General features: G+C 33.7%; 1 protein-coding gene across 1 annotated transcript; it reads right to left on the bottom strand.

Annotated features, from left to right (window-relative positions):
• Window positions 1-2945: 2945 nt before the first annotated feature.
• On the bottom strand, window positions 2946-8754 carry LOC127832360 (interferon-induced protein 44-like). The gene is made up of 6 exons (XM_052357794.1): window positions 8362-8754; window positions 7162-7232; window positions 6735-6932; window positions 6156-6299; window positions 4636-4807; window positions 2946-3828 (listed from the first exon to the last, which is right to left on the bottom strand). The coding sequence occupies exons 1-6, from the start codon at window positions 8453-8455 to the stop codon at window positions 3494-3496; spliced, it is 1014 nt and encodes a 337-aa protein (XP_052213754.1). The 5' UTR covers window positions 8456-8754; the 3' UTR covers window positions 2946-3493.
• Window positions 8755-12686: the final 3932 nt, after the last annotated feature.

Below are 12686 nucleotides of genomic sequence, written 5' to 3'. Positions count from 1 at the left end.
GCAGTGCAAGCTAAATCAAAATGCTAATGTTGTCATCTAGCTCCGACTTATTCTGGTAGTTTTTCACCGAAAATACATGGTTTCTAGGCAAACCGAACATGTTGAATACTTTGTTCATGTGCATATCGCCCTCACTTTTCTTCCTGGTTAACACGTTGGAGAGTGTACTGGCAGCATCCTGACAGGCCAGGCCGAGTTTGATGAGCAAAGCCGCTTGTGGAATTCCTACAATCGCATTAAACAATCAACACAATTATGCTTTAGTTCGCTTACAGAAAAAAGCTAGAGCGTTTATTGCTACTTCTTCAAAACATAACATATGAGGAGATCTAAAATATTGAAAGAAACATGAAAACATGATTTAAAGAACAAACAGATTGAACCATTTTAAATTTTAACGAGACCAATACTCACATAGTTATCCTAACCAGGTTGATGACGTTACTAAAGCTTAATGTCAAACAAACTGGCATCAATGTTCAAAGCAATTTTCTTGACAAAATGGACCAATTGTGGTCAACTATTGTGAAGTTGTGCCATTCCTTAAACTTTATCGAAATACAAACAAGCTGCCAGGCTTCCATCTGCAAATACTATGCTGTGCAGTTTTAAACAGTTTTATGTGAAATAAAAGGAATAGTGTATACTACACTTCTGCACATAATCGATTTAATCACCAAAATATTATACAAACTACAAAGCGTTATAAATGTGACACATGATACATTTTTTTCTGAAAATTGAATGTGTGGAGTGACACAAATCGTTAATGTTTACTGACTATGTTGATTTCTCAATTTAATAACACTACTTGCTGACTATGTAAATTTCTCAATTGAATAACACTACTTGATTGTAATACCGTACCAAGAAATGAAAAATGGAAAATGCGTTAATTGTTTATAAACAAACGCAGGCTTATCGGGGCAAAAGTGTACGACTGGGATAAACTATAAAGTATATTAATTTTTATTATACGTGTTCATCTAATCATTAATACGCAGTTTTCTTTCCAAACACTCAAATAACACTGTTATATCCGCGTAATTCGAAATTTGGTCTTATGGCATATGGGTCCAGCGTAGCTCGAGCCCAGCATTCGTATTTTCGCAACGCTTTCCTTAATAAAAAAAACACACACACACATGGTTTCATGGTATATTTTGAGTATCCTCTTCGGTATACATATCGTGACAAGATTGCGCGGATGCGCATGCTGGGCTGGAGCTACACTGGCAGCCTATTGCATTTGACCCATTTTCGAATGACGCGGGTCTTTAAAAATCTAATTGCGTCTTGTAAATTGAGCATCAAACTACGTTGCTTTCCATTTTAAACACTGTGTTATTTAGAGCAAACTGGCAAATGCCGGTAGCCTATTCTGGCTGGCAGAAACGATTTTCAGAAAAACTGACCGCGTTCGTCATGAATGTGTGGCTAGATAATTAAACGATTTCCCTTCTATCAGGGACACTATACTATTTCGGTGGTTTTGTCTCACAATACAAAACAAATGACATTTATCGAAGGTTGTCATTAATGTCTTTCCATAAAATTAGTGTTATTTGATATATTTAAAGCATTTCTGGGTTATCAACATAATGAGTTTATTGATAGTACACGCCGTCTTCCACTTGCGATTTACTGACCCAGCAGTAACCATGAAGGTATTGTGGAATTGGGGATGAAACTTACCGGTTATGCTTAATTGTAACTGGGTCAAAATGTGTTTCTATGTTTCGTATGAACCAAAGAGAGTAGTTCGCATTTCTCTACACTGAACAGTGTAACATACTATACTTCAAAAACGCGGTGATGTTTCTAATGTTCCGGTGAATAATGCTAAAATCAGCCTAATAGAATGAATGGTGTTTATTCATTCGGGTCTGCTGGCGTTATGTAAAGGTCATCTAAGGTGAAAAACTGGGTTAAACAGCTATGACTTATAGATGCATGTAGATGTTATCACTTGTGTGATGTATTTACCCTGATATATTTATGCATATTTATTCATGTTTGTTCCAATAGCTGTGCAAAACATTGCACTTTGAAACTTAGAACATGCATTATGCATTATTGGTTTATGTATGCATAAAGTCGTCATAATGACGTCGACGTTACTGATGCGCGATGTCGTTACGCGCGCAATTTTTAACATTAACGTAGTTGTTTTTACACCCTAGTATTTGTTTTCTCACAGTGGGTCACATTTATAATACTAAAGGAGGTTTGCCCCATTAGATTCTGTACCCGTGCATTAGCCACACAAAAGACGCTATAACGTTAGATCTACGATACAAAAATATCGGAGATTGATTTGAATGTTCACTTTTTGAACCTCGAAGTGACTGCCTTGTTATCGCTTAAAGGGGCCTCTTCACGTTTGGGCAAATAGACAAAAAAAAATGTTTCAGATTCGCAAATTTTCGTTTTAGTTATGATATTTGTGAGGTTACAGTAATACTGAACATTTACCATGCTCTAAAATAGCCATTTTATGCATCTTTTGACGTTTTTAAAACCTGAAAATTATAAAGCGTTGCAACGCGAAACGAATTAATACTTTTGGGAGTTCTGTTGTTGTCGTTATATTTCGTGAAACCTCAAGGATTGCTTATATAAAGTATAAAATACATCTGACTTTGTATCAGGAAGGATGGCCGAGTGGTCTAAGTGGAAGACTTTTTAATCCAGGATTCCAGGGGTCAGTGGTTCGAGCCCTGCTGAGCGTTACCTTTTTTTCTTTAAAAAAAATTATTCTTGATTTTGTACTGGAGCTTTTTAGATCCAATGTTTACAGTTATCAATATAAGCATTTAATGACACACTGCAAAACATGCCGAAATCTGTCAAAAGGCCCCTTTAACACATGTGTACATGGCTTTCGTTGAGAAGTATACTGGACTATGGCCGCATACGACAGGTGACCGTTAAATCAAAAATAATATAATTTAAATTTTATTAATAATAATGCTTTAATAATTATTTAATTTGCGTTCTATACACTACATTTCTTGTTGATACTAAACATGTATTGCCACATTTTGCACGTCACTTTTAAACATTAACATCAAGGTTGATCATGACATATTATTAACGTTTAATTATTACCTACCTGCATCCTCCGTTTTAGTACTGTTTTAATGTGTTTAAATGATTTACATTCACTTAAAAATATGTATTAATTGTAAAGTATTCTGTCGAGAAAGTCCATCAAATGAAAGATATATTATATAATATATGCACAATCACTACGTAACAGACATTACAAATTTAAAACAATGTTAAAATAAAAGCACACGTCATAAATAGTTTATATGTTCATATACCGATCGATATCACACATTTATACAATATGATAATAGAAAATTAACCATTTGCATTCAATAACGTGACCCTCTCACCAATATAACATTCGGGTTAACATTTCGAAACCTAAAATTAAAATACACACATGTACGATAAACTAGTTTAAGCTTCGAAATGTCTTCCATTATTCTTGGTCACTGCCTTTTTCAATTGATTCTCGTTTGTTAGGCTCCTCGTTGGAAGATTTTAGTTTGTCTTGCAGAACCTGAATGTAATCCTCTGCAAAGTGCAGTAGCTGACGCAGTGCAAGCAACGCCAGGATGCTGATGTTGTCATCCAGCTCTATTTCATGTTCGTAATTCTTCACCGGAAGTACGTGGTTTCTAGGCAACCCGAACATGCTGGATACTTTGTTCACAGCGTCCTCAATTTTCTTGCTGGTGAACACGCTGGAGAGTGTACTGGCAACATTCTGACACGCCAGGTCGACTTTGGTCAGCATAACAGCTTGCGGAATTCCTGCAAACGTAGATAAAATCAACACAATGTGTTTATAAAAAATGAATAACAAATGAAAGCATTATTAAAGAACAAACGCTAATGGGCCAAGATCAATGTTATTGAGAACAACACTCACATATTACTCCTTGTCATGTCGATGAAGTGAATAAAGATGCAAAACAATATGTATAAATATGTAAAACTTGTTTGCAAGACACAATAGACCAGTATTGGCAAAATAGAATAAAAGATGGTCGTCATTGTGTATTTAGTAGAAGAAAAAATATATATACATTGTATACCAATCATGAGTATGAATTATGTTTATCAAATGGTAAAACGTGTTTTGATATTCAGACATTCCTTAGACTGTAACAAAATACAAGATGGCTGTCAGTCTGCCATCTTAAATCTGATTAACGCTAATATTACGTCACGCACTTCCACGTAAGGTTGTGAGAAACAAAGGGATTCTTGTATACTAGACAATGGCCAGGCGATCATTATTAATTAAATAGGAAAAAAGTATGACACCAACTACTAAGCGTTATGGATATTGAAGCATGAGACGTTTGGTTTGAATCGAACATAGTTTGAATAACAAAATAAATGTTAACCAACATTAATCAAATCAAGCAGCATAGCGACCCACTCCAATGTTGTTTAGGGTGACATTTTTATTTTTTCAGTAAAGAACAGTACCTGATTGCAATATCGTACACATAAATGAAAACGGAAAACTTGCAACCTATAAATGTTTTTATAGTTAAAGTCCAAAGTACTTTATTTACACAGGCATACTATGTACATATCACATGTATTAACCTTTTTGATTCACAAGTCTTTGAAAGTTGCTCATCTTGTCGACCAGTTTCGGTGGAATGTCACCTAGAGTTGCAGCGTCGATTACAAACAAAACGCAGTGAATCTTTTCTGTATTCCTCGGCTTATAAACGAACGCAGGGTGATCGGGGCAAAATTGTACGACTGGGTTGAACTGGAAAGCATAAACATAATTTCTAAGCGTATATATTATATCATTATCTTAAAATAATAAATATAGTGTTCCTCTCGCCTCGCGAATATCATTTTTGCTATACGGACGGATATGTACCGTTCATAAAATTGTAAATAAAATTAAATGCTGAATACAAGGGTAACTTAAAGACTTTACTAATAACTGGATTATTAACAAAACTTACAATTCCGTGGAACCCATTTAAAAAGTGTATACAAATGATAAAGTCACGCATTTTTATAAATAAAAACAATCCTTTTAACATATAATTTATTAATTTGAGCAACACTTTCTCAGCAATATTGGCTTAATGTTTGTTGACCTCTATTTTTTATGTTGTTTTTGGTACTGATTTCACAAGTCTCCAGACGATAGCAATAACCAATTTATAGTAGTGCTATTAAACTGTTATATTTATGGCCATTACGTACCTGTATATTTAATTATAAAGTTGATACAATGCAAGTGACCATATGGGCCTTTAAATAAACATTTGGTTTTGAATTGTGAAAAACAGTTGACATATTTAGAAAACAAGATGTGTTTGTGAAACACAATGTCCCCCTATATGATGTTTGACCTTGAAGGATGTCCTTGACCTTGTGAAGGATGACATTGACCTTGACCTTTCACCACTCAAAATGTGCAGCTCCATGAGATACACATGCATGCCAAACATCAAGTTGCTATCTTCAATATTGCAAAAGTATTCATAAAATAAGCGATTTGGGCCACATATATTTGACCTCTGACCTTAAAGGATGACCTTGACCTTGACCTTTCACCACTCAAAATGTGCAGCTCCATGAGATGCACATGCATGCCAAATATCAAGTTGCTATCTTCAATATTGCAAAAGTATTTATAAAATAAGCGATTTGGGCCACATATATTTGACCTCTGACCTTGAAGAATGACCTTGACCTTGACCTTTCACCACTTAAAATATGCAACTCCATAAGATACACATGCATGCCATATATGAAGTTGCTATCTTCAATATTGCAAAAGTATTCATAAAATGAGCGATTTTGGCCACAACTATTTGACCTCTGACCTTGAAGGATGACCTTGACCTTTCACCACTCAAAATGTGCAGCTTTATGAGATACACATGCATGCCAAATATAAAGTTGTTATCTTATATATAGCTAAAGTTATTGCAAAATGTTAAAGTTGGCGCAAACAGACCAACAGACCAACAGACAGACAGGGCAAAAACAATATGTCCCCCACTACTATAGTGGGGGACATAAAAAACTACTTTCTAAAACCCAATACAGATTTTAGCATATTTGAATAGTTTTGCACTCGCATTTTCATTTACCTGATAATGATCTGGGATGTTTCCATCCAGCAAGTAGTTGAACTCCAGTATGTCTAGACCTTGATTGATCTCTAGACCACGTGTGTCACAGAGCCGGAAATTCAACGTCGCACCAGAACGCATATTGACCGCATAAGGGTTGTACTGCAAACGATGCGCGCAACATTAATGGTTTTAAATATTGACGTTTAGACTACAAATAAAATCTTTGGATGAATTTTTTTTTATTAATATGCAAACTTTTGTCGATAGTCTTCAATATACATAAAATCGATATTATTTCAACACATATTAAGTAATTGTACTTAAACTTAGGACAGAAAATTCTGTAGACGGTGATTGACAGAAACTAGACTACCTTCGGCAAATATTATGTTCAAATGTTGTCAAATGCGCTGTTAAAATAAAATAAAAATTCTAAATTTTGTACATCTAAATTGCGATGTTTCCTAAACATCTTATAAATGCCTGATTCATCGGATTTTTAACTATTGGTAGATAAATCACTGCTTAAAAACTGTCGTATGCAGTCGCAGACGGTACCAAGAATTTTGCTCATGTTTCACACTGATACCATACCGCAATTGTTATGCCATTAGAAGCGACCCCACATGGTGCATTATGGGAGATACGACCCTTGAATACTGAGTTGACGGTGTTGTAGAAGCTCGACTTGCCCGTCCCCACTGGACCCAGCATCAGGATACGGACATCCGAAAGTCCCAACTCGCAGGAGGGTTTGAACGATACGATGTCCTCGGTAAGCGTCTCAAGGTACTAAAATCATGATAACTTTTTTGAAGACTGTAAATGTATTGAACTGCGAAAATGTTAACTCTGATACGAATCTTCAGCAAGTATTGTTAAATGGGTATGTGATTTAAAAGTAAACAAAATCATTGCAGATTTGATTCGCCATACTTACTTCTTTATTTCATAATATATTTGTTATTTATGTATACATGTACATGTAAACAATGATTTAATAAAGCGTGAAAACCTTTACCTTTTCAGTCCATTCCGGAGTTTTTCTCCAGGGTTGTGTTTGTTTTGGTTGTGACATTTTCCGCTGACCGTCTGTATATAATCAATACAAAATAGGAACATATTTTGTTTAGTATCAATTTGTATCGAAGTCAATTATAACATTATAAAAATGTTAGTGTTGGAACACGCCTATATGCTCTGAATATACAAATGCGTGTGAAAGTATAACATAAACAGCTTCATTAAATAACGATCGATCAGTACGTAAAATATAGTCTTAAAATCGAATCTTTCGCTATTGAATATGCAAATTTGTATTTTAACAATATATACATTCTTAAACAGAGTAACAGCTTATACCTAATACGCCAGTTTTAATGTAATTGGTTTTGATTATATGCCTGTAAACATTGACACCAACTTTAATTATGATAAGTGTACAGCTATTTGAGTACAGACTAAAGAGCGAATAATGATACATTACGTTTTTTTTTTAAATTATTGGACAGTAAAGAAGTGATTCAGGGGATCTAGTTTGCTATCAAATTTGGTCACCTAAATGGTCACCATGCTTCATAATGAAACGATTAAAGCTAGTTGAGTTACAGTGCGAACAAGATTAATTAAGACATTTTGTATCATTCAAGGGCCAATATTGAGAGGTTTTCCTGAGATCTGGCTGTTTTTCGAACTGCTATGGCCACAATTATTATTACCAAGCACGGATCCATTACATGAAATATCCATTGCGTAACACCTTGTCTGAATTGCCGAGTCGATACGGAGTAAGCTTTTAATTCAAAGGAACCTGTTTTAATGGTTTATGTATTTTGTGTTTAAAGTTGTCGAAACAAGACCAACTCTAGCATTTGGAAATTCGTAAAGCAGAAAAAATGTATAATAAACAATAAAACAAAATTGCATTTTATATCGATTAATATTTAAGACTACGATACATTCCCACACACGCTCTCACAAACACACGCAAGCAAAAACACACACACATTATGTGCCAATATTCTTTAGAAAAAGATCTATTTTCATCTAATTTTAAAATCAGCTACTGGTGTCCAATAAACATTTTGCAATTACACAGTGCAAATGTGCATATTTAACGCAAAATACCCTATATAATTCGAATTGATGGGTTGCTAAATATATATTTTACGATTATGAGACCGTCGGAAAAAAACACATTATTTACAGAATATTCCCGTACCTGTTATGGCGTATACCTCTAGTTCGGTCACTTGCAAGTTGCCATTGTTTATTTTGTCGACAGTAAGGCCTTGGTAGTCGAAGGTAATGTGCATTCCATGTAGCCGTTTAAAGCGAAATAAACCACCAGAGCTGTTCACTGTACCAGTGAATGCTTGTAGATCATGTCCACCACCAAACGTTGGCCCGTATGTAGGAACTCCATACAAACCATATTGTGTATGCTTATCTATTATTGCAAACTTGGTTGGTTTATCGCTGCCGGAATACCTTAGTTGAAAGATAAACGCGTTTGCATCTGTTATATTTGAGCTGCTGCTGTTCCAGCTCAAACTCCCATACCCCCATACACCGATCCTTGTTGGTTGTACAGCACCGTCACAGTGGGTCCCTGATTGTCACACTTCTGGTGGAATGTTGTAGGCGTTACACCCGTCCCTGGTTATTTGGTAGAGAAGGGTGAAGATCTTGAGTCCCGTACCAATCCAGGACTCTAGCTGACCCATGTACTTATCTGACAACTGTCCCGCCATTCTCTAATCTAAAGCAAAACTATAGTATAATTACAATCAGTACTTTCATTAGGGACAGTTAATGTAAAATGTATGTATACGTCTACATGTTCCAGACGTAATTTTGCCTTTTACAACGTGTATATCATATGACAAAATCAGTGACAGAGTCGTTCTCATTTTAAGATTTAAAGTAAGTGTTTTTTGCATTTCATTGATTTAAAAATAACGTGACTTTCAAACTATGTATTGCTGGTGTTTGGTGTTTTTTACTTTAATATGACATAGTACATTTACGTGGAAAGCTAAATAAATAAATGGAATGTTTAGTTGAATGTACGTCAGTAGGTTTTATGTATGTATTTAGTTATTTTATGAGTGCTTTATAAAGTTGATGCATCAATTTGGCCAAGAGTTGTTGTTTTTTTCTCATTTATTTCTCATATTTCTTTACAATGTAGTATTACATCGATAATTACCAGAAAACGGAATACATAAGAAAGTGTTTGAAAATATGTACCTTTTTGTACTTAAACATGTCAATGTTTAGCGTATGCGTGAATACATTTTAACCAATGTTGACAGTGTCAATGTCGTATAAAGAAGTTTGTGATTTACAGCAAATATGTTATCTTTACGTTAACATAGAGGTTTTATATCTAGAACAATTAAATACAAGAAATATTTTACAACATGGTGTGTTTCAATCGAATTGTTGTTTTTGTTTTTTCTTTTGAGAAAGATTATTTTTAATTGTTTTGCCATAAAATTTGAATAAATATCATTATTAATGATTTGTAGAAGGTATGAATCGCCTGAATTGAACCCATTTTTTAGTGTTGTTTATATTTATTTTTTACGAGGGAAATCTCACAATCAATTTATATTCCCGTATTTAAGGTATTCAATAAAGTGAGGAAAGGTTGGTATGCATTTTGTGTATTTCATGTTAAATATAAAAGATTTTAATAGCATCATAATAAAGTTAAATACATCTGAGTGTAGTTTTTCTAGTGCATCAAAACAAAGCGTTGGTGTTATTAATTTTAATTAATATGTTTTTACTGACCAGAAATGTTTCCATCTTTTTCCATATCATTTGAACGTGTTGGCACTCTCAAAATAAGTGGTATATTGTTTCAATATGTGATTGACAAAAATCACATAATGTGCTGTTGCTAAGTTTGCACTTTAAAAGATATGTATTTGTGGGGACAATTCGCATGATACATTTATATTGAAAGCTGCGTAAAGACATGTCGATGGTTGAAATTTGGGGTACAATATCGATTTTTTTCCAAGTGGTTGAGTCTATATCGGTAAAATTTGTGTTCCATTTGTTTTCAATAATGTCATGGTCCTCGTTTTGCAACTGAATATCGTATGCAAATGTATTAGGGTATTTTGTTTTGAATTACGCTTTTGACAAAATTTCGTCTGGTTGATTGATATCGAGGTCATTAATTCTTTCTTTAGTTTTATATTCTGCTGGGATTGATGTGATTAAGGTATTGTATTTCATAACGTCGTTGTTATTGATGTCGTAGAGATATTTAATGTTTTCAAAATTATACATCGTTTTATTTCTAAAGTCAGAAAGTTGACAAATGTATTTTATACCTCTGTCATACCAATCGCGATAAAATAATGTTTTTCCGTTGGCGGTTATTGACTTGTTGTTCCATATCATTTCTTTTTGATGCGTTTTTGTGAATGCTTGTATATTGCATTTGCTGCATACCACAATGTAATGACGTCGTGAAGAAAAGTGTTACCTCCGCTTATTTCTGTTATAGTTTTTTTCACTGAGTTCACTTTCAAAATTAGTTCGTTTCGATATTTATTTAATCTCAAGTCCCTATAAAAGTTTCCAGTTACCACAGTTTTCTGAGTGTAAATATCTTTTTATCAAGCTACTTTTTATTGAAGTTAAGAATTTATTAATGTTTGTAAGGTTTAAACCACCACTTTCATACTTTAATACAAAATGTTTCTTTTAATTTTGCCAGGCTTGTCGTTCCATATAAAGTTAAATATACTGTTTTTTGATATTATTCAGTATTATGCTAGAAGGGTTCAGTAAACTGAAAATGGGTAGATTAATTTTGGCAACGCAAACGTTTTAATGACAGTAACTTTGCCCATTATGGAAAGTTTCCTGTGTTGTCATTGTTTTAAAGATGTGTTAAACTCATTCAGCTTTGGGATGAAATTATTTTGTACATTCAAATCACTTTGGTTACAAAAGTGATTCCTACAGTTTTTGCTTCTGGAGATGTCCAAATAAAATGGTCTTTAATTGCAGAATTTGGTGTTGGTTTTGTTCAAGGATCCAATTCGTAATATCGCTTATTTCGCGGTATTAAGTTAAGGCCAGATATCTTTTTAAATTCTGTCAGGGTGTCCACTAATGTTTTAAATGATTGCTCGCATCCATTGATGAACAAAAGTTGTGTCATCGGCGAAGGAGGTTTGTTTTATTTCTTTTTTCAATACATGTATGCCTTTAATTTTGCTATTTTTCTCAATATAGTTTGACAAAAGTTGCAAGCATATAATAAATAATGTGGATGATAATAGGCAGCCTGTCTGACTCCTTTTTTAATTTCATAACTATCTGAAAGATGCCCGTTGTTTATTATTAGACTTTTTATGTTAGTGCAACATACTTCGATCCACTGGATGCGAGTTGACCCAAAAAACAATTTCTTTAGACATTTAATTATAAATGTATGGTTTAAGCTGTCAAAAGCTTTTTTAAATCTGCAAAAATAACCGTCCAGGTTTTTCTGCTGCATTTAAGTGTTCTATAACATCAAATATCAAACGGACATTTTCTCCAATGTATCGATTTTTCATATATCCGGTTTGGTCAAAGGATATAGTTTCAGGTAAGCATTGTTTAATTCGGTTTGCGATGGCTTTTGTAGCAAATTTATAGTTTGTATTTAATAAACTTATAAGTCTCCAGTTTGCGAGATAATCTAAATCTTTTCCTTGTTTAGGTAGATTTGTAATAATGCTTTGTTTTTGCAACTCCGTGAGTAAGCCTTTACCAAGAGTTTGGCCGAGAGTTACTGAAAACTCGAGTTCTTGTTTGTAAGAAGAATCGATTGATTGAGTAGTAAGTGAGATTGTTATCGAGTAACCCTAGATCGGTAAAACGCCTTAATATTACAACAGTGAGTGTATACAAACTTGATTCAGCGACTGTGTAAGTGAGTGATGATATTTGAGAGTAAACATTTTTGTGTAACAGGTTAATAATTATACATACACATTTGTTTGCGTTTAGATTTTACTCGTGGTGTTTGTATTGAATACATTTTTTAGATCTTTTTATAAATGTGAAAGAATGTGATGCACTAGTGGTTAGATCAATGTATTTTTATCACTTGCCATTAACTTACTACAAAATAACACGTGGTCGGGATGTATAGGAACAGCGTTCGCAATATATGTTGAAAGATATTTATCGTTTTAAGTATTGCCAAAAGCGATGCAAAAAATTCTAAACTGAAAATCAAAGTTTGACAAAAAAATTAAGACATTATCGAATGTCTATTATAATATTAAAACATCGATCGCTTGCAAAAAGATGATGTTATATGCTCATAACGGTCAGAGATAAGTTTTTATCAGAATAGTTTATTGTTTAGTTTTTTATTATGTCCGTGTTCCAATTTTTTCATAAATGGGAAACATATTGGAACATCAAAACCTATCATTTTGCATCCGCGTAGTTTAGTTCGTTTTCGTTTTACTCCATTTTAAATAAATCGATATTCTATAAGACTTGTTGATATGCATTTTA

The sequence above is a fragment of the Dreissena polymorpha genome, chromosome 5, assembly GCF_020536995.1.
Source record: "Dreissena polymorpha isolate Duluth1 chromosome 5, UMN_Dpol_1.0, whole genome shotgun sequence".
In the NCBI taxonomy this organism is placed as follows: Eukaryota; Metazoa; Mollusca; class Bivalvia; order Myida; family Dreissenidae; genus Dreissena; species Dreissena polymorpha.
The sequence above is the reverse complement of the archived record's forward strand: the minus strand, read 5'-3'. Positions and strand labels throughout refer to the sequence as shown.

Excerpts from the sequence above, each read along its gene's own strand:
- LOC127832360 (XM_052357794.1), bottom strand. The coding sequence starts at position 8,455 with ATGCACATTACCTTCGACTACCAAGGCCTTACTGTCGACAAAATAAAC. Across the intron at positions 7,233-8,361 it reads AGAGGTATACGCCATAACAG|ACGGTCAGCGGAAAATGTCA; the intron begins GTACGGGAATAT and ends GATTATATACAG. Across the intron at positions 6,933-7,161 it reads CTCCGGAATGGACTGAAAAG|TACCTTGAGACGCTTACCGA; the intron begins GTAAAGGTTTTC and ends TCATGATTTTAG.